Source organism: Malania oleifera, chromosome 9, assembly GCF_029873635.1.
Source record: "Malania oleifera isolate guangnan ecotype guangnan chromosome 9, ASM2987363v1, whole genome shotgun sequence".
Classification (NCBI taxonomy): domain Eukaryota; kingdom Viridiplantae; phylum Streptophyta; class Magnoliopsida; order Santalales; family Ximeniaceae; genus Malania; species Malania oleifera.
The window spans coordinates 31,508,071-31,531,022 of NC_080425.1; the positions used below are offsets into that span (position 1 = coordinate 31,508,071).

At 37.6% G+C, this 22,952-nt stretch overlaps 1 protein-coding gene across 2 annotated transcripts; it reads left to right on the forward strand.

Annotated features, from left to right (window-relative positions):
* Positions 1 to 1,561: 1,561 nt before the first annotated feature.
* Positions 1,562 to 22,561, forward strand: LOC131164462 (kinetochore protein NDC80 homolog). Of its 2 annotated transcripts, XM_058121664.1 has the most exons (4): positions 1,562 to 2,781; positions 8,547 to 8,790; positions 21,698 to 21,844; positions 22,067 to 22,561. In XM_058121664.1, exons 1-4 carry the CDS (start codon positions 1,664 to 1,666, stop codon positions 22,295 to 22,297), a joined length of 1,740 nt encoding a protein of 579 aa, XP_057977647.1. In that variant the 5' UTR covers positions 1,562 to 1,663; the 3' UTR covers positions 22,298 to 22,561. The 2 variants fall into 2 exon arrangements, with proteins under 2 accessions (XP_057977647.1, XP_057977646.1); XM_058121663.1 differs by having other exon boundaries at positions 1,575 to 2,781; positions 21,698 to 22,561.
* The last annotated feature ends 391 nt before the right edge of the window (positions 22,562 to 22,952 follow it).

A 22,952-nucleotide genomic window follows, 5' to 3' on the forward strand; every position in this document is an offset into this window, starting at 1 on the left:
GTTTTTGGAGTTATGTATATATGTGGATACAGGTGGATGTATGATTTATACTAGAATGTAGATAGATGTAGAAAACTCTGGTACTGTACTAATTGAGGACTGTAGTTATGTTTTCCACTGTGTAATTATAAATGGAATAATAGGTACAAGAAAATGAATGATGTGGCACCTGGGTCCCACAAGGCGGGTTCGAGGCGCCACAAGACACGATTAATCAGGTATAACGCACGGGACCAAGTTTTTGGATTCGGGGCGTTACATAAGATATTTTTTTATATATTTTTAATTAATTAATTACCTTCACTCTTATTTATTATATTTTTCTTATGTCAGTGATTAACATTATTCCATCAATATAGGTTTACAAAACTAAAGCCATAGAAAAAATATCCTTTACTGATATTAAGAATGAGTCATTAGTTCAATTACTCGAAAGAATAGATAATGATGCCAATCTTAAGAAATTTATTAATGATAATATTTCTTAATTATTAAGGGCAATTTTGTTTAAAAGAAATAGTAATCATTCATGTACCATGTATGTTGCATTAATCTATTAGATTGAAATAGTCGTTTGCTAAATGGAGGGACCGTTTACAAATATAAATATAGTTTAGGGGGTGGTAGTGTTACTATAAGAAGTTCAGCGATACATTTATAATGGATGGTATAGACTAGGGGTGTCTAAGTATATATTTTCCCAATAAATTATTACATTTTAATATTTTCTCTTATATTTGATTTTGGGGTCTTCATTTCATTTGAACCTTAATCAATGCAGGCTAGAAGCAAAAAGTGTGAACACTATAGTTGGCTCTTAAGCCTTTAGTTTTTGGTTCTTTGCCCTTCCTTTTGGGCTTTAGCACTCTGTAAATCATCTATATGTGGCAAATAGACCTTTCACTTCATAGTTTTTCGACACCCATAGGCTCATAGTTGTAAGTTGTCACTAACCCATGATCATGATCTATGATTTACAAAGTGACATGAAGAATCAAAAGGATCCATGACTCACCTCATTTGAACACAATCCATGCCCATGGCTCCCCAAGGGTGGCATGGTTTTGGTTTTGTTAATTGAGCCATATATCCTGAATTGTGAATTGAACCAAAGTTTTGATTTGTTAGAAAATATGAATTGAATCGAACCGTTTAAAATAGTAATTTTGTTGATCAATTTTTAGACTAATATCTAATGGTTAACCGAACAAATAGTTAAATATAATTTAAAATTTTAAAATCACTAGAAATAATATTTTTTTCTTTAATAACGATTAACATATAAATTTAAAATATTTATTACAAGACATTTTTTTTAATTTAAATTATTAAAATGTTATACAATGTTATATATTATATAACATAATGATTTAGTTTGATTAATTGCGATTATTGAAAGAATTGAAATAAAATCAAACCAATAATTAAAAAATTTAAAAATTCTGAATTTTACCAAATCCTGGGTTCAAATTTTCGATTTGGTTGGAATTTTCAAAATTTCCCACCCCTGCGGCTCCCCTCCTTGCGATTCACAGGCTGGCAGCGAAGGCATTTTAAAACGAAAAAAACAAAAATCCTTCGGAAAGGTGTGGGCCGAGCGGGAAAGCCCGAGAGAGAGAGAGAGAGAGAGAGCGCGCAGCAGGAAGACTGCCCATCGCCTGAGATGAGAGGCGCAGGAAGACGACGTCAGAAAGACTCATTCACAGCGCACCATGCTTCACAACCGCCTCCACCTCCTCTCTTCACCGGCGCCGCCACCACGACTACCGCCCGCGACTCCGATGCCAGTTTCTGCAGCAGCCGCCCCTCCTCCGTCGGCCTCGGCCGTTCTTCCATCCCCATCTCCGATCGGGGTTACCAACTGTCTGCCATCCGCACCATCAACGCATACCTCTCCTCCAACTCCCAATCTTTATCCCTCAAACCCCCACTACCCTCTGCCAAAGACATCACCGAAACCCTCCGCTTCGTCCTCAGTCGCCTCGATTACTCCTCCGTCAAGCTCGACGAAGACCTCCCCATCATCCTCAAACATCTTTGTTGCCCAATTAAGCTCAACAAGTCCGCTCTTCGCGCTCCAGGCACGCCTCACTCTTGGCCTTCCTTGCTCGCTGTCATCCACTGGTTGGTTCAAATCGTAATGTACAATGATCACCTGCTGAATTCGTCCGCTGCCTCCGTGTTCTTTCAGGATAACACTATGTTCATCTACGCGCTTGATAGTTACTTACATTATATTAGGGGAGATGATGATTCAGTTGACACGCTCGATAGGGAATTTTTGGGGAAATTGGAGCAGGAGAGGGATGGCGTGGTGGAGAATGTGAAAGATTTGGAGAAGGACATAGCGGAGCTTGAGTCAAAGGTGGATGGGTTGAAATCTGGTCCAAGTGCGATCGAGGTGATGGAGAAGGAGAGGGTGGTGTTGGAGGAGGACGTGAAGAAGTTCCATGCGGTCATAGACCAGTTCTCGTCAAAGATTGCAGCATTGGACAAGGTTTTTCAGGAAAAAGAGAGGGAGCTGGGAGCAAAGGAGGAAGAGAGGAAGAGGATTTGTGGGGAGAATGAAGAGTTGAAGAAGAGGGTGGAGGAGCAAACGGTGAACACAAGGGACGCGGAAAGGATGAAAAGGGAGTTGCAGGCTGTGGAGAGGGATATTGGGGATGCTGATGGTGCCAGGAACACATGGGAGGAGAAGTCTTGGGATCATGACACGACGCTCGGCCACAAGTTTAAGGAGCTTGAGACACTTTCAATTGAATGCAACCAGGCTATCAGGAGGTATTTTATTTTTATTCGTAAAACCTTTGGCTGGGCGTACAAATTTTTTTCTCTTCTTTTTTGTGCTGTTTTGATATTTGAATTTTTAGTACCTTTGTTCGTAACAAATATAAAGTATCTGATTTCTAATGTTTGAACAGTAACGCTGCCAAGTCTGGTTGTTTTTCATCACTCAATTTATTGTGTGGACTGAGTCATTCTTTGTCTTTGTGAAGCAATTATGCTGTAGTGCTGCTGAATTTATACCAGCTTCTTTGATTTATATTAGGTTTGCATAGATGGCAAATGTGATTTTCCTTCCAGTCAGGCCAGGTGCTTCTAGGTTGATAGCTTGATTCAAAGTTTATAGTTTCCATTAGGTTTTCATTTGACATCTTTGCTTAAGAAGTAGTGAGTGATGATTTGCTCATATTTCTTTATTTGAGCGTGGTTGAAAAACCAAAAAATTGGCATGTAAATAAATATATCTATATATATTTAGGAGCAGCTAATATTCTGCTGTTGATACTGCTTTAGTTCTCTCTCTTTATCTTCTGTAGTCTTCTAATTCAGGGTCATTTTTAATTCAAATACACTTTTTTTTGAAATACTAAAGGATAAAATATTAACTAATGCAAAATGTACTTTCTCATTCATTAGCTGCTTGATTACATTTGGTGATTGAATGACTCTGTTTCTTCACTAATTCTCTTGGCTCTCCATTTCATATATTTAGTTATATTTTTGAAAATTAAATGGAAATTCATGATACCTACCTCAATCACTAAATTTATGTCTGTGTTTTTGAATGAATTTTTACTTTGAATTTTTGTTTATTTGCTAGCTAGTCATTTCTTGTAATCTTTAAGGTTATGTTTGGTTTGCAAAATGCCTATTCCCAACAATAGGTTAGTTTTAATAGGCTAGTTACAATTAATTATATAAGAAATTATGTTGTTACTATAAAGCAAATAATGATGTGAAACATTTTATGAGTTTATAATAAGGAATAGATAAGGAATAACTATTCCCAAATTTCATCATGGGGATGTCCATTTTGACGTAGGGCTCTCTTACTTTAGTTAGTAGGCTTAATAGAGGTCTAAGCCCTTCTATGGGCTTTAATTGCAATTCAGGGCCCCTCATGGACCTCTTAGAGTTTTATTGGTGTTTTGAAAATCTTAAAGATTTCTCTTAGGATTTTTGGGGCCTCTCAGGGTCCCTCTACGTCTTTTGTAAGACTCTTTGCAGCTTTATTAGGCCTAGTTGGGCCAATAGGGCTTATTTTGGGCTTCTTTGGGTCTCTCTGGGCCTTGTTGAGTGTTAGGAGAAGACTCCTCGCTGCTTCAATCAGTCTAGTTGGGTCCCTAAGGGGCCCAAGAGCACCCTTTTTGGGCCGTAGAGGCAGGGTTGTAATTAATCTTGCTCTTGGGGATGCTCTTGTCCTTATTTAGAGGAAGCCCTAGCTCATTTCTTTTGCCTATAAATAGGAGGGAGAGAGAGCTAGATGGGCCGGGGGGGCGGGGGGAATCACTTGTTGAGAGAAGAGAGTGAGCTAGAAGAGATAGGGAGAGAAGGGAGTGAGCTAGAGGGAAACAGAGAGTTAGGGAGAAAGGGGAAGAGCTAGAGAGAGAAAAAGAAACAAAAAGGAAGGGAAAAGGAGGGTCCATGACAGAAAAAAAAGGAATAAATAAAAAAAGGGTGGGGGTTCATGTAAGAAGAGGACTAGAGAAAAAAATCTAGAGAATACAAAAAAGAAAGAGAGGGTGGAAGCAAGGGGGCGGCCATAAGCATGAAAAGGGAAGAGAGCATAGGGTGAGGGAAAGGGGGTGAACTCACGGAAAGAGTAGGGAGAGAGGAGAGGCAGGGATTCAAGAGAGAAAGAGAGAGGAGAAGGGACCCCAGCCGTGAGCAACAGTGTTTGAGCACCAACAGCCGAAAGGAGGAGCACTGAGAGCCTCTGCAACACTTGGAAACAGCCTCAGCAGGTCTCCTTGCATGCCTTCAGGTAGGCTATCCTCTCTTCCTTTTTTTTTTTTCTTTGATTTTATGTTGATTATCCCTTGCATACTAGCAGGAATATGTTGTTGGTTCGTAGCTGGTTTGCCACTCCATGAATAGCAACCTAGTGATGTGCTAGGTTGGGGAAAAGGAGAGGGTGTAGGGTTATGGCCCAAGGTTTTGGAGCAGGTGGTCGAACGAGAACTCAGCCTTCTGGTGTGGGGGTTGCATGATAGTTAGGGTGTCCACGAAACCCCAGGGCAAAGTCACAAGGGAGAAGTGTTTCAGGGTGCAGCAGTTTGGGCTGGGGAGCTCACCCTATACTAGGGTTCCATAGGTAGCTCGTGGTGGCAGGGGCTGGTTGGGACAGCAACAGAAGTTGTGTCCATTCTGCTGTGTGTGCAGCGGCTAGGGTTCGCATGAGAACCCTAGCATGCGATGGAGAAGAGGAGAGGTATGATGGCAGGCTGTTTCAATGTGTAGAAACAGCCGTAGGTTTCTTTTGCAGCTGTGGGCGCCAGCAGTTGTATAGGGGCAGCCGAGAATTGGTATTGAGAGAAGACGTTCGAGGCCTTCTTCTTCCTCTGCGTTGAGGGTCATGAGCGCAGTTGCTGCTCACAGTAGCAGCAGGTTACCCCAGTTCGCAACATCCCATATCGATTTTGAAACGGCCGTGGGTTTCTTTTCCAGCTGTGGGTGGCAGCGGTTGCAAAGGGGCATTCGAGAGTTGGTATTGAGAGAAGATGTTCGAGGCCTTCTTCTTCCTCTGCGTTGAGGGTCATGGGCGCAGTTGGTGCTCACAGTAGCAGCAGGTCACCCCAGTTCGCAACATTCCATATTGATTACTGTGCATACGATGTCATTGCTTCTGAAATTTGCGATTTTTGCGGCAATTTGTTAAGTTATTTGAAATCTGATTTGAGTGTTGTTTTTGCTCATTTGGACATGGCAAGTTTGGTCCCTTCTCATGAGAATGGTTGGTATTTTTTTTAAATGTGAGCAGTCCATATCTTGCATCAATAAACGATAGTGTGATTAGAGCCAAAAAAAAAGAAAAAGAAAGAAAAAGATGCTTGCTTCAATGGTAGAAAACTTTGGGGATTAGTTCTCTAGCATGTACTTGTTTGCCCCATTGATTCATGCCCTTGTATTAGAAGCCATTTCATTTATCTTGGTTCTTTTGAATGGTTAACTTGGTTCCCTTCAATGAAATGTGGCTAGTAACCTTTTTTGGGTGAATAATATGGTTTGAATTTGCTCAATATGCCATGGTAGCTGAAGTATCTCTTTTGAAGTTTGTTGTTGCCATGAAATATAAAGCATGTAGTTCCATTAATTATATGAGGATTGTTGCAAATGTTGGAGGTGTGCTCAAATTGATCATTCTCATGTTCACAATCCCTAATGCTAGATAATAAGTCCTTACTTATGTATGCATGTTTGTTATTTTAATGGTCATATTACTAATGCATGTTTGTTAAACATCCTCTTTGGCCTTTGGTCCCTAATGTGTCCTTCATTGTGTCACCGAGCTTTGTTCAAGGCCTCTTAACTTGACTAATGATGGGATGATAGGGGAGTTTTCACTGTATGGTATCCTCTCCCTTCTTAACCCTAGGCGAGGGACAAACACTCTCTCTTAAGCCTATATGGGCGAACGGGAGTCGGTGCTTGCACCACAGGATTGAGAAGCTAGGGGCAAACTTGGAATTCCACTTTTCAAAACTCTCATTTTTCAAAAGTTTGTTCAAATTGTTTCTCCTTTCATGGTCGATGATAAGTTTGGTAATTTTTTAAAAATCTTCATTCTTTGTCAGAGCATCTTTCCCTAAAATGGAAACTCTCCTTTTTCAAAAATTCCAAAATTTCTTTCATAAATGGTGATTGCCTTAGTTAAAGATATTCCATTTAAAGCATTGCAACTTGATTGACAATCAGAGATCTTCATAGTCCTCCATTAAGAGTTGACTCCATCCAATCAATTAAATTCTAATTGTCAAATTAGAGCTTTGACTCTATCCAAAGCATTAAACTATAATTGTCAGTTAAAGATTTTCAAAGTTGTAATTAAGAGTTGACCCTATCTAATCAATTAAACTCTAATTGTCAATCAGAGATTTTCCAAAGTCTTCAATAAAGGGTTGACCTAATCAAAGAATCAAAACCTGATTGACAATCAAAGGTTTGCAAGTCTTCAATTAAGAGTTGACTCAATCAGAACATTAAAACCTAATTGACAATTAGATATTTTTAGATCTTCAATTAAGAGTTGACTCAATCAAAGCATTAAGGTTATCAAGATTTTTTTTGAAGCCTTCAATTAAGAGTTGACCCAATTAGGACATTAAAACCTAATTGGCAATCAAAGATTTTTTAGATTTCAATTAATAGTTGATTCAATCAGACTATCAAAATCTTGATTGTTAATAAAGAGATTTTCAAACCTTTTGTAATGACTGACCTCACCCACATTCAAATCTCGATTGCCAATTAGAGAACTTTGCAAACTTCATCAATGACCGATTTATTTTAACTCTCCATTAAGACCTGATGTCTATTAGGAGATTTTCAACTTTGTTAGCATTGAATTCTCTAATTTCAATCATGGGTTTGGGACCACAATTCCCATTTATTCAAAATTCAATAAAAAACCTCCCATCTCATCCAGTCCATGATTGAAACTAGATATTTTGATGTTGAGTTTTCCCAAACCTTAATTTCAAAGGAAAGAGTCATCTTTGAATTTAAAGGCAATCAATCAAAATCTTTTCCATAAATTTCTTCCACTTTGTATCATGTTTTCAAAATTTAGGATTATCTGAGGTCAATTCCTCTTTTCAAACAAGAGTGTGTCATGGTTTTTTAACCTTGTTGTTTAGACTCTTGGATAGTGGTACTTCACCAATGACCGAAAAGGGGAACTTTTCTTCTTTTCTTCCTTTTATTCTTAGTTAGGACATACACACAACGCTAACCGTTCTTAGAACGGGTGTTGGTAGGGTGCTAGTGGACTAATCCCCTTAGAATGGTTAGTCTACCACCTTCCCTACACACATATGTACTCCTGGACCCTTGCTCTTTGCACCGTAGACCCTTTTAGGGTTTTTTCCTTATAAAAAAATAACAAAGGTGATGACTCTACATTTTCAATCTTTTTATTTTCTCTAGTCTTATCCGCTCCTGATTTCACTATCTTGTTTGGGGGATCGCCATGCATACACATTTTCATCCGTCGGCACGGACTAGAATCCGGTGTTGACACATGCATTTAATTATTTTTTTTGAAAATTAAATGGAAATTAATGATACCTACCTCAATCACTAAATTTGTGTGTGTGTTTATGAATGAATTCTTACTTTGAATTTCTGTTTATTTGCTAGCCAATCATTTCTTGTAAATATTTAAGGTTACGATTGATTTGCGGAATGCCTATTCCTAGTAATAGATTAGTTTTAGTAGGCTAGTTACAATTAATTATACAAGAAGTTATGTTGTTATTATAAAACAACTAACAATGTGAAACATTTTATGAGTCCAGAATAAGGAATAGAAAAGGAATAACTATTCCCCAATTTCATCATGGGGATATCTATTTCTTTCTTATTACATGTTGAATGAAATAATTAAGAATATATAAGGAATGACTATTCCCTTGATTCTCAAAATTTAAACTATATTTCATCTTATTTCGATGAATAACTATTCTTGAAGAATCAAACAAGCCGTAAGTATGATACCATATTGACGATTTCAATGAAACTAATCTCTTCTCGGGGCTCTTTAGGTTAAAGCTTGGAAATATCCAGTATTCGCTAAGTGCAAAAGGGTCGACACCTGCTGAAATTTTGGGATTTGATTATAAATCAACACTTACTCCTGCTCTTGAATCCTTTATTGATGACATAAAGAGGAGCACTATGGCAAAGTTGGAGGAGATGATTTCTCTTCGGCAACAGTTGGTTGAAAATGGTGCCAAGATTGAGGCAAAGAGGAATCGTATTGCAGTGGTTCAGTCCTATATTGGTGAGGTAAGTTTGATACAACTAGCTCTCTTCCATGATGACCTTCGCAAGTAGATCTTTTGCATTGTTGTGTGCATACCCTTTTCTTTTTCTTGTTGAAAAGTAACTGTTTTTATTACAAATAACCATCTATTATGTGCAATGTATGACAAAGCTTGTGCAAGAAATAACTCAAAATTAGTTGCACTCCTTGACACTGCATGCATTTCCTTAAAAGGGAGTAAACAATGACACAAAAATGCTAATGTGTTGTCACTGTCTTTGTTCGAACTTTTTCTTTTTCTGTTGTATTTTATTATCTTTTGTTCAAACTTTTGCTGACATGCTCTTTTGTTTCTATTTCATCTTTTCTTTGTTTCTTTTAATGAAGCCTATATAGTTTCAAATAGTTACTTTTTACATTATTCTCCTATTCAAACCACAATAAACAAGTGAATATCTGTCACCAAAAATGAAAAAAAAGGGTAAAAGAGCAAGGATCTAACTTAGCGACGAACTTGCATAGTGTATACTATTTATACCTGGGAGAGGCGAAGAGAGCACGCACCTTGGGCCCCTTAATGGGTCTATCATCCATTAACCTTCCCAATTTGTAACTTACTAATTGAATCCTACTCTTCTTTTTAGAATGCCTTTCCAAGTTTTGGAATGAATAGGTTTATTGCTTATTTTTCCTAAAAATAATGGGATGGCAACTCCATAATAAATTCGGATGCCTATTATTGAAAAGTGGCTAACGTAGAGTGATAGCCCTTGTGGGGCGGCGGGTGTTCCTACGACTAAGGTGTGCCATCTATGAATATTGGTCCAGTAGGATTCTTATTACTTAGAATAAGGGTGGTGGTCCTTGTATTAGGGTAAGTGAGTTCCTATTATTCAATATTATTCAAGTTAGGGGTTGTGGCCGAAGGTTTCTATCACGTTCACATGACTAGTTTAGGAATAATGGCCTTACCTTTGCCTTAAAAAGCTTGGAAAGGAATTTGAAATCATTTTTTGCCTAAAAGTCCACACTCTTTAGAAATTTTATTTTTCCTATAACAAAAGGAAATTCTTTCCAAAACTAGACTTGGCAACTCCTTTGGGGAAGTCAAGAATTATACTTCAAATATGGTAAATTGGTAATTATAGAATCATTCTTTGTGTATTCACTACCCTATCATTCGTATGATTATGTGCCTTGCATATGTATTATGTGTGGGAATGTTAGTTAGGAAGATGCCTCAAACCCTTGATTTTCTTGTGCGGCTTTTTGGTCCTCTTGGGAGGTTAGGACCTGCTGTTCTTTATGAGGGAATCAACCCCAAAAAAATCCTAGTACTAACTTATAATTGGTGTATCATATGGGTAAAGACATACCCTTGGATTGATATGACTCTCTTGTGGTCATATACTTGTATGTCATCGGTATATTGCGTGCCCTAGCTAAAGGGGAACCTTTAGGAAGCCTACCCATCACATTTGCATTTAGCAAACCCTAGTACTCACCCTTAGGTTTACTTTTGAGTAGAGGCACCATATTATGTTGTATGTATATGATTGTATTATGTCCTTGTGTAGTTGTGTTTGAATGTCCTTGGATTTGTTGTAATTTGCTTGGTTGATCTTGTATATGCCTTGTCTGTAAACATGTCCCTATAGTCTCGAGTGGCACTATCTTAGAGTTAGGGCAAACTTTTAAGCCCTTACGGGGTTGTTAGGTTTATAACTTTGGGATGTCTCAAAAATATTTTATTAAATAAAGGCCTCAAAATCATGACTCTAGTCTCAAAAATGTCCTTAAATGACCTGCCTTGGTGGACTATGGCATGAAGGTTAGAAGCTAGAACTATGATATTGGGTAGCTTCCAAGGAAAAAAATTTATTTTATGAAAATTCACTCGACAAGGTTATGTGCCTTCCCCACAAGCTTTTAGGGTTGAAAATAAAATATTCAAAAAAAAAAAAAAAGTGAAGGTCAACATGAAAAGCGATAAATTGCATCAAGATTTTGTGTCGAACTTGTGGACATGCATCTACCTTGTTTGAGCTATGACATGAGGTTGTAAAAAAACATCATTGATAAGCAATCAACACCCAATGATTATGCTGTGACAGCTTATGTGTCTTCTCTAATAGGCTATATCATTTACAAAAAAGGGTCCAAAAGTTTGTGCACCAGCCCAAATGATTGAAAATAAGGGTAATGTCCATTGTGCAATGGATGTGTGGACCATAGGACCAATTAAGAATATTGTTAGGTTATGGTATTGGGATATTTTAATAATAAAAGCATGATTTTCAAAGCAAGCCCAATAACTATGTCCTAATGGTTGAGCTTGTTTTAAATTAGTCTAATGGTATGCATGCCCATCAAATAAAGTGAGTAGGGGCATTCTCATTTTAGGAAGACGATTAAATCCTTGTTCTGAGATCTAAGGTTGTTTGGTTATGACATTGGGGTCACACAAAAATCATTCATTTTCCTCAAAATTTTTAAGGTCCAATGACAATACTCTAATGATGGAATGGGCTGTAACCTGGCCCTTCGTTTTCTTCTTGAAGGATTAATTTAAACATAGACTCAAGAGGGTGGAAAAGAGACAAATCTTCACATTGAGACATTTATGATTGCATCTTTCACCTAAGCTTGCATGGCAATGTTGGAGGGTTATTTTGGGAAAAGAGAGAGAGAGAGAGAGAGAGAGAGAGAGAGAGAGAGAGAAGAAAAGAAAAAAACTTTAACAAAATGGAGTTGGCAGCATGATGGCAGAGGGTAGATTTATGCTTACTGGAAGCATAGCAACCAAGGCCACCTAAATAGATCTGTAATAACATTGATGGGCAATGCTCCTGCCACCCGTGGGCAAATAAAGAAGCTTTTTGAAGAATTTACTTCCCGAGCGATGGCTTGAGGGTCTAATCCTTGCCAAAGAGCAAACTGTGTATGAATTTGAAGAATAATAGTTTTAGTATGGGGACAAATGCATTAAGCTTAAGGAAAATACTGGGTTGAATGAACTAAGGAATAGGTAGGGTGAATGGTTAGCAGGAAGGAGACTGAATCATTCTCTTTGTTTCCTAAATCCCAAGTGCGCAATAAGTTTGTGATGATCAATGTAGACAAGTTTGATGGCACAGGGTCCCTTTGATTCACTTGAAGAGAAATCCAAGCCATGCAGCTCCGAGGAGCCAAAGAAGGCGCCATGACTCAGGCTTTTCATCTATCAGTAATTGAGCCTGCCAAGCTATGGTTCTTCTCCCTCAGTGACTTCTGTGTGAGGTAGTGGAGTGATCTATGTTGTGAATTCATTACTTAGGATCAACATAATGTGGAGCTTAAGGTTACTATCAGAGATTTGGAATCCACAAAACATAAGTCTGAGGAAACTGTGGCCGCTTTTGTAACAGGATGGAGGAACCAGGCTGCATACATGTTTGCTTGTCATTCTTAGGAAGCGCAGTTGGACATTGGTAACCAAATGCTTACTTCTTGTATACCAAGAGTGTATGTTGGCACAATGGTTTCCAAGCTGGGTTTCAAACTTCCAAACTATAGTTGAAGTTTGACAAACTCGATAGATTATGGGAAGCTTTCCAAGTCATGCTCACCATGCGCAGCTAACGACCTCTTCACAAGCCATGAAGATCTCAGTACCTCCAGTCAAGAGAGCATTTGTTAAAGTCAGTTTTGTGTAAGATCAGCTTGCCTGCCATGAGATTCAAAAACCCAGATTCAAAAACCCCCATTGAAAGCTTTACGGAAGAAGCAGACAAGAAGAAAAAATCATTTGAACTTTTTTCGTTGAGTCCACCCAAGAGGTGTCATTTCGTAAATCTGTAACCATGGAGAGTTGGTAATCCAGTTTATCCCCATCCTCATAATGGTATCAACTTGGCCTTGCCATCACCATCACCTTCTGCCCCTCCACTGTATCATCATCATTATTGCCATCAATTTGTTGTTGACATTGTTGCTAAGACTTCCAGTACATGGCACTAGCATGTTACAGCTATTCTGGCATATGAAAAAGGAGGCTGAAGAAAATTGGGATTGTTGGTATGCGTGTCTATATGTATATTTATTATTTTATTCCTGTATTGTTGTGGTACTTTTGTGATAATAGTTTACTAGATTATAGATTGTAGATTTTATTGAAAAAATTTAGTAGATTATAAGATTTTATCTTTTATTAGTAGTGCCCTAGTATTACTAGGTTTCCTCATTTTTTTTTTGCCTTTTTCCTAGTCATAAATTAGTAGATTTTGAAGTATTAATCATATTTTTGTTTTTAAATTAAAGTATTTTTTTGGGCTCATTTCTTTCAGACTTTAGTGTATTATTGTGATGGAAAGTATCCATTTTAGCTTATTTTGGATTCTGAAAATTATTTTTGTTGTTCTTCAAGCATTGTCAGCCTATAAAATACCTTTTTGTGCTACTGTCGTTAGAGCTTATTGGAATTGACTTGTATCTGAGCTCACTTTCATCCAGTATTACTATTAGTGTCTTGTTAGGATTTGTCAGTTCAGCTTAAGTCTCCTTGGTTATCAAGGCTGTTAGATACTATTTTACCTAAAAACTTAAGCTGTTAGGTTGTTGGCCAATAATGTGTATCAAGCCCTCAAGGCTTAACCGTGCCCCACATGTGCATCCTGACAGCACGTGGAGAGATAAACAAACAATGAGTAACACGCACACTGGGGACGCAATATTTTTTTTAAACAAACTTACATTAAACGCAGGCGAAAGGACAGGAACCCAAGACCTCCTGGTAACCAGCTCTGACACGATGTTAAATTGCCACTTTACCTAAAAGCTTAAGCTATTAGGTTGTGGGCCAACAGTGTATATAATGCCCTAACAAAGGGCTAAGTTGTATGCAGATTTTAACTTAAACTCTCAGGTTTTATTATTTTAATTCAAATCACCTTCATTGCCAATTTGTGGAGTTGATACGCTCAAAATTTATCAACCATACTTCTAGTTCCTGCAACTTCCCATACACCACCACCGCCTTCCTCCACCATTATGCCATAAAAGGAACTGTTGACAAAGAACCAATTTGATCATGTTACTCAAAGAGTCTGCAACTCCCCGTCCACCCCCACTGCCTTCCTCCACCATTATGCCGTAAAAAAAACTGTTGACAAAGAACCAATTTGATCATGTTACTCAGAGAGTGTCTTAGAAGAACTGAGAAGTCAATGGATGAATTAACCTTTTAGGTAGCTTCTCAATTCTAAAAGGTCTTGCTTGCAAAATCAGTTTGATTCCAAGCTAAGTTCAATTGATGGGAAACAAAAGGAAATTATTGATGATATAAAAAAAGAAGAGGAAAAGACCAAGAAGATGACAAAGTGCTGAAGTCGGAACTCCAACGAAAATAAGTTGACCCCAAAAAAGTGTGTGAGATCACCGAGATTATGGAAATCGCAAGGTCAACAATCCCTTGAAAACAAATCTGCCAGATGTAAACTTGAAGTCATGTCCATGAGTGAGATTGCAGATTTTGAATTTATTATTCGTAATGAATTTGTCAACTGCACCTTTTGCAACTGATCCAGCACCAATTTTTTTTTTCTTCTGTTTAGAAGCTTGCGAATTGCGCTGATGCTCTCCATGCCCTATTCTCCAAGACTGGACTAGTTCTTGGTTTGTAATCTTTTAAATTCTTAAAAATTGAGCTCAAATTTTTCCCAACAGTGGGAGAATGATACTGTATGAAAAGAGGAGGCTAAAGACTCAAAATTGAACATTTGAGAATTTTGGGATTTTTTTAAAAATTTTATTTCTATTTTTCATGATATTTTTGTCATAGTATTTTATCAGGTTGTAGATTTGCAGATTCTATGGTCTTGTCTTTCATAAAAGCTGTATCGAAGTATAATTAGGTCCCCTAATTTTGATTTCCTTGTTTCCTGGATATAAATTAGTATATTTCTAAGGGGTTAATTGTATTTTCGTTTTTCTTATCTAGGGTATTTTTATGGGGGTGTATCTTTTAAATTGTAGGGTATTTTTTTTAGAGCAGTATTTTGGCTTATTTAGGATTCTAAAATTACTTTCTTCTTATCCAAGTATTGTCAGCCTATATGAGGCCTTTATGTACTAGTGTTGTTAAAGTTGATTGTAATTGAAAATTTGTTGGATGCTTGGCCTACATCATATTCCCACTAACTACTGTTCCTGCAGTTGAGATATTCCTGTTTCCATCATCATTGCTGCCACCACATGGCTCCTATTGGCAGCTCCCATGACTTCACTAGCATTGCTGCTATTATTGTTGCTGTTGTAGCACCATCATTACACATACTGCTAACTTATTTGCATCTACTATAAATAAACTCAGAATGAATTCTCTCCCCGCCCCCACCCCCCTGCCCCCTTCTTTTTAAGTCCTTTGTGGAATTCTGAACTTCTCATCCAAAGGCATCCTATATTTACCAGATATTGAAAGGGAATTAGTGAGTTGCTAATTGCAAGGGCTTTGCATTATCCTACAGAATATGTGTGTTAAGTTTCTTGTAAAAAGATTGATTAAAAATTGGACTCATTAGAGTGAATATAAATTGTGAATTGCCCTTGTTAGTTGGCAGACAAGTATAACAGAGTGAACCATTGAGAACTGCTCATTGCTGAAGGTCCATCTAAGAAAATAATTGCTGTTCTTTATTCAAATCCTCGGGAGTTTCCAGAAGTTCTTTACATTAATATTAGAAAATTTTATAATTCTTCTTTATTTGTGGCAATATTGGTAGAGATGCTCAAATTGCATGATACTGCTATTGTGTAATATTTTATGGTGTCCTTCTCTCCCTTTTTTTTTTCTTAATCATTGTTTAGCTTGAATTTTTGATTGTTTTAGCATCAGTTCAACATATCATGGTGGTTAAAAATGTAAGATGTATATGTAAAACCCATGACCCAACGCACAAGGCTCCCACTCCAATGGGGGTTCGAGGAGGGCATGATACAGTCTTATCTTCATGTTTGGAGAGACTATTTCCATGATTTGAATGTCTAACCTTTAGGTTTGGACGTAACACTTTTACGATCTACTCAAGGCTCTTCCTTATGATGACTAACAGCAAAATAAAAATTCAACAACTGAAGACTTGTCTTTTATGGGGAACATTCTTGGGCTCAGGTTTGATTTTGAGTTAGGTTCTTCTAGGGGCATTGGTTGACAGGATCTTTTAACATTCCTGGCATTATATTCCCATGTTTGTTTTGTGGCTAGAAATTGATGTCTTGATTTTTTCTATAAATACAGAATTGTATTAAAAGAAAATGAGAAAGAGAAAGGAAAAGAAAAAAGAAAAGACGGAGAATAAGAAATCCTCCCTTTACATCAATAGAAACTAGTTACAAAGAATACAACCTAAATAGAGAACTAACCTCAATGTAACAGGGCCAACCAATCCCGCTGCAAGTCTTCCTGAGAAACTTGACAAAAAAAGAACCATTTGCTTACACACACACCGACGCAAGATATACCACTCTACTCCAAAGCAAATTGTTAGTAGTAGTCACACCTTTGAATATTCTAGTGTTCCTTTCCAACCAAATGCACCAAATAATAGCCATAACGGTGCAATGCCATAGAGCTTTGCTATCCTCTCCTTTGCCAGAATCCCTAAAAGTTGTAGTATAAAAGGCCTTCAAAGTTTATGGACAGACCCAATTTTCACCAAATATACCATACTCATTCCAAATAGCCAATATGAAAGGGCAATGAAGAAAGAGATGTGCACAAGTCTCTTCACTCCTAATGCAATGGCACAAATGTTGGGGGATAGGGCCTTATTAGATCTTCTCTTCTGAAGCAGATCATTGGTATTCATTCTTCAAGTATTGCAGCCCAAATGAAAGCTTTTATTTTTTAGGGAGCTGTAGCTTTCCAAATCAAAGGATAAAAGGCAAAAGGATTCGCAGTTGAATCACAAGTCAAGGAGGTGAAAAAAGATTTACAAGAGAACTCCCAAAAAGGATCTATACTCCACACCCTATTATCACTCCCCAAATGAACTTGAAAAGAATCAAACAACCCAGTCAAAAGAACCATCTCATTAATCTCTCTCTTATTTGGATATATCCCAAATATGGAAGTTCCAATAATGCTCATTTTCTTGCATAAGAAGAAAAGCAGAAATTGGGGTGTCATAAAGATTTGATAAACGAAAAAATGAGGGAAAGTAGTAGCCATAGGTATCTCCCCCACCCAATGATCCTCCCAAAAGCGAATATGCTCTCCATTACCACTGTATAATGCACTTTAGGAAGGAAATAATCATAAATCTGAGATTCAAACTTTCAAGGACTTCATTCAAGTAATGTTAATTCCCACTTTAGCATCTAATCCATTTCGTGGCATTCCAAATTTACTGCGAATTGCCTTATACTGAAGAGAATTAGGATCTGAAGGAAAGTGCAATAACCATTTCCCCACCAAAGAGATGTTTTTGGACACCAAATTACCAATACCCAAGCCTCCCTCCCTTTTAGGCCTACAAACTGTTTTCCAACCTTCAAGAGGATCTCTACTACCCTCTCCCCCACTAGACCATAAGCAATCCCTTATTAATTTCTCAAGCCTCCTCGCCAATCTCACAGAGATTGTAAAAAGAGAAAGGTAATACAAAGGGATAGAAGATAGACAAGCACGAATCAGGGTAATATGACCCCCTGAAGTGAAGAATGCTCCTTTCCACCCGTCCAGTCTCCTAGCCACTCTCTTAAAAACAGCATCCTAGAAAGAGTCCACATTGGGATTACCACCAAGGGGGACGCCTAAATAAGTAATAGGCCAAGTCAAAACAGCACAACACCACAACCAGCTACCCTAGCTAAAGAATCCACATTAATACCCAGACCCACCGGACTACTCTTAGAGAAATTAATTTTCCGTCCGAACACTTTCTTAAACACCTTTAAGATAGTCAACAAATTAGAGAAGTAGCTTATGTTATCTGATAGGAAGAGAATAGTATCATCTGTGAACTGAAGATGAGAAATGATGCAATTCTTATAACCTACATCCCCTCCACCAACCCTTTATCAACCCCTTTCTCAATCGTCCTACTCAAGAGATCAACCACGATATTAAAGAGAAAGGGAGAAAGAGGATCTCCCTGTCTTAGACACCTGGATGCATGGAACCAGGACTTGGCCTCATCGTTTTCTAAGACAGAAAAAACCACTGAAGATCATAGTAGTCAAAGGCGCGCCTGAGGTGCGAGGTGCATTGAGGTGGCCCTAGGCATGAGGTGCACTTAGGCGATGAGGCTTGCGCCTCATAGGGGTTGAGGCAAACCAACCTTTAAGAGACGCACTGAGGGGCCTCACAAATGTTCAGATTATACTTTGTTTTTTTTTCTTATCTTTTAATCTCAGCCATCTGTTTTCTTTCTTTTTTTCTTTATTTTTTGCTGTTATTATGGAATTGTTGCCACTTTTTCCTGACATATGTACTCAGCTGCTCACGGTCTTCTTTCTTCATTTCTTCTTTCTGGCCTGCTGTGCTGCTCTCAGTTAAAGCTGTGAACCCCTTATTTTATTTTATTTTATTTTTTGCAATCCTTTTTTTTTATTTTTTATTTTTGAAATTTCTGCTCTGCTGCTCAGTTTTTTTTCTTCTTCTTCTTCTTCTGAACTGCTCTGCTGCTCTGTGCCTCCTCATTAATGTTCTTCACCCCCCACCCCCTTTTGCAGTTTTATTTGGAAAATGAGCTGTTTTTTCTTCCTGGAAGCATTTTTGCTTCTGCAATCTGGAATTTCCAGCATTTCAATCAGTGCTGCACTGCTGCTGCTTTTGTTGTTGTTGTTTTTTTTTTTTAAAAAATTATTTTTATTTTTTCAAAAAACTTCCTTGCTGCTTATTGCTGCTTCTATTTTGTGGAACTTATGGCATGAAAATCGCATATAATGATAATTTGTGTTATAGTATTCTTTTTTTATGTCCTAATATTGGGTATTTTTGATATTTTAAAATTCTAATATTAGTCCTAATGTGTTTACAATCAAGAATCCATTATGTAAGGTATTTGCAGACAATTTTAATAAACGTGCGCCTCACCTTCATGAGGTGCACACCTTTGCCTCATGCTTCGTGCCTAGGCTCTAGTCACCCTTTGCACTTCAGTGCACCTTGCACCTTTGACTACTATGCGTAAGATAGACACCCTGTATCCATTTCCTCCACATCAGGCGGACCTTTTCTAGCCATAATCTTGTCCACGAAGGTCCAGCTCACCCTATCATAAGCTTTCTAAAAATCCAATTTCAACACAAAGCCCCTCTTATTCATACGAGCAGCATCTTCAACCACCTCATTAGCTATCAAGGCAGCATCTAGGATCTGTTTGTTACCTATAAAAGCACTTTGGCTAAGAGAGATAGTGTGCTCCAGAGCAGTTTCCAACCTCTCAGATAACACCTTAGCAAAAATCTTATAGACACTAGTTACCAAGCTAAAAGGTCTAATGTCCTCGACTTTAATCGCACCATCTTTGTTGGGGACCAAGGTAATAAAAGTGGAATTCAAACTCCTCCCCACCACTGCATTGTGAAAGAATTCAAGAAAAACTTTGAGGTGGTCTCCCTTTAAGGTCTCCCAGCTATCTTGAAAGAAAGCCATAGTAAAACTGTATGGCCCGGGAGCCTTTTCTCTCTACAACAACAACAGCAATAAGCCTTAAGTCCCACTAGGTGGGGTCGGTTACATGAATTCTTTTCCACTAATTCACCCGATCAAGAACATTTTCCTTAGATTGAGGAGCCTTTTCTCTATTCATCTCAAAAATTGAGCTTTTGATCTCTCCTCAAGAGATCTCTAGCGAAGCAGCTTTATTGGTTGATATAGGACACCAATCCTGCCCCTCAAACATAACTCAACCCTTATCCTCCTCTAAAATTCAGTAATCAGGCCAGCAATGCAGTTAGGATCCCTAATAACCTTTTCCCTAACATTTGTCAAGTTCTTTAATAAAGTTCCTTGTTCTCCTACTAGTTGCCACCCTATGGAAAAGCCTAGAATTACAATCCTCATTCTTGACCCAATTCATTTTGGATTTCCGTCTCCAACTCATCTGTTCTCTAAAAACAACTTGTTCAAACTCATTAGATGATTGGACTCGTCTGCCACAATGTCCTCAGTAAGAGGTCCCTCAGCCAATCTATCAATCGCACTCAGTTCCTCAAGATATTGTTTTTTTCTCTAGACCGAACATCACCAAAAGTCTCTTTATTCCAGTTTTTTAACTTCTCTTTCACATATCTCAAGCTTTTCATAAAATAAAAACCTTCCCAACCTTCCATAGTGCATTCAGCCCACCAATTCCTAATCAAGCTCCAAAAATTTGGATGAGTCAACCACACGGAGTAGGGCCCCACTTAACAGGATTAGATTCAAGAACCAAAGGGCTATGATTAGAAATCACTAGGGAGTACTTCTTGAGTAAGGTGGGAAAAGTATCTTCCCATTCACTGGTAAACAAAAATCTATCAATCCTAGAAGCCACTTCTTATTAAACCAAGTAAATTGGGCATTTGAGAGTGGAATATCCCTCAAATCACACTTCCTAATCAAAGTGTCAAAGCCCCTCATGCTTGAGGTGATTTTGGAACCTCCCATATTCTCATCAGTGGACCTAATAGCATTAAAATCACCTCCCCCCAAACACGAGTGCAGGGAACACATTCCAAAAATTGCAGCTAATTCATCCCATGAGATGTCCCTCAAACGAGGGTTATTCGGTCCATAGATTGAGGTAAACCACCATTGGCGCTTACCTTTGACATCTAAATGAACAGAAGCGGGAAAAGAACCAATGAGAACATCCAATTTGCTTGCAAATCTGGTGTCCCAAATTATCACAATACCCCCTCCCCCCCCAGCCGAGGAACCCGTGGATGCTTATGACCTCAAATTCTTTGGGAATGAAGGATATTGACAAAAAGTGGGAGTCCCATTCCCTTTCTTACCTGTGGGGATCAAATGTTGAATCCCATTCCCATGGGCATCCTTTTTTGGGGCTAAATTGTCCCCACTATTTTGGCTGGTTGGGCATCAATAGCCCCTATAATATAGTATTATTACCCATGTTTATTATAATAATAAACTATCATAATATTAAAACTAGTAAGCAATAAAACGTGAAAGTAATAACATTATTATTTTATAAAAATATAATATTAAATTATATTATAATATATTGTATTATTAATTACATATTTTTTTGTTACTATATTTATATATTCATAAAGCAATATACTAGTGTAATTTATCTTATACTATATATTATCAGCACACACTCATGATATATCAATAATAGATTACCATAACATTAAGTAATATTACATAATGTTGTAATAAATTAATAATGTGATATTCTTACTGTAAAATATGAGAATATTGATTCTAGTATCATATAATATTGTGATACTATTATATATAACAAATAATATAATATTGTAATCAAGACTCAGAAAACCCCTCCAGCACCTTCTTGCCCTTTTGCAAAGCTCCATCTTTACCTCAAAACCCTTTTCCTTGCTTCCTTGGTAGCTGATTGCCTTTCATATCCTTGCACTTTCTTATGTCCACCATTTTAATCTCAATCACCCATTGTCCCCTGTTTCAAATCCTCGCACTTACACACTTTCTACTTTCTTATGTTCAGCGTTTGAATCTCAATCGCCCATAATCCCCTCTGTTTCCAGTTTCTGTTGAGCTGTATCTGAATATGCTCTTCAATGAAAATTGTCAGCTCTTTATGCCCTAGGATTTTCACATATATTGTTGATTCACATGCATGCTTTACTTTTTGTTTTATATATTCTACCTGGATTAGTTTTTATATGGGATGCACTGTATTTGTATTTGGTAGGTGACTGATGGTTGAGTTTTCACATTAATAATAAATTTGTCAGGTGGAAGCTCAGTTGAACTTGTTGAAGAAAGAGATAGAGGATAACACATCCAGATGTGGAATGGAAGCTAGAAAGGTAAAAGATAATATTGAGGCAGAGGCCTATAACTTGGATGTTGTTGAAAGAGAAGCGGCAGAGATTTTGAAGGTATGGCTTGTTTATATGCCTTTTTTGAACTGTCAACTTAAGAGTGCTGATGATATTAAGGAGGATTTTGATAATCCAAGGCCAAATAGACTTTCCAGGGTTGTATTATGTTTTTGTGAAGATAATAGCGCCATGAGAAGTGATTTCCTCCCTTGGATAATTTTAAATTCCTGGCACTATATAATTACAGTAGATTGTCATAACCTTGTTATCTTTTGGCAGACCTCCAAATTGAGGCTGGAGGAAACTATTAAACAGAGTGAAGAAGAGATTCAGAATTGTGCATATGAGCTCTTTGCTTTGGTTGATTCAGTCTCAAAATACAAAGAATACATGGCAACAAAAATTTCGGGGATGAATTGCGATCTATCAGAAACTGCTGGTGCTATACCAGATGCTTATAGAGGCTCCTTGCCTGTACAGTTTGGCATTGATTTCAGTGCGATCCATTGACAAGCAGAACATTTCAACATGCTGGCAAAATCATAACGTGCTTGAGCTTTGTTGAAGCAAGGAGCTTGGAGCTTGCCTTTTTAATTATAGTTGAACTATAGTTGATAGAAGCTGCACCGGAATTTCACTCAGATGTATAATTTCTCTTTCTATTTTCTGGGTGTGCATATAAAATTAGCTGTGACATTTATCATTGTAATTTTGATGGAAGCCGCTCTATAATTTCAATTATATCTTAATGAATTGTTTTTGCTTGGTTTGATACATGATAGAATTTTTTTCTCCAACGATTTATTTGTTCATTGTCTGTTTGGGAGCATGAACTTGAGCTTGTGTTTGTATTTAGAGAGCTCAAATACAAATACACTGTCCAGCCTTTATTTTTATAGTTTGAATTTGAATTTGGGTCAAATGCACAATGTTTTTTAAAACTGCAGAATACATGGATTTGAAGTCTCCTATCAACCCATGAATTTGATTACAAATCCCTCACAAAACCCCCCATGACCTCTTATCTTTCTACAAAAGCTCAATTGATCAATTGAAATTGAACCTCCTGTAGGCTCCTCTTGTGCATCTCCGTACTTAAAGCTTTGTATCCTATCTCAATTTTTGAAGTTGAAGCACAAGGTTAAATCTCCCTTTGCTTTAATTG

Excerpts from the sequence above, each read along its gene's own strand:
- LOC131164462 (XM_058121663.1), top strand. The coding sequence starts at position 1,664 with ATGAGAGGCGCAGGAAGACGACGTCAGAAAGACTCATTCACAGCGCAC. Across the intron at positions 2,782-8,546 it reads TGCAACCAGGCTATCAGGAG|GTTAAAGCTTGGAAATATCC; the intron begins GTATTTTATTTT and ends GGGGCTCTTTAG. Across the intron at positions 8,791-21,697 it reads TTCAGTCCTATATTGGTGAG|GTGGAAGCTCAGTTGAACTT; the intron begins GTAAGTTTGATA and ends TAAATTTGTCAG.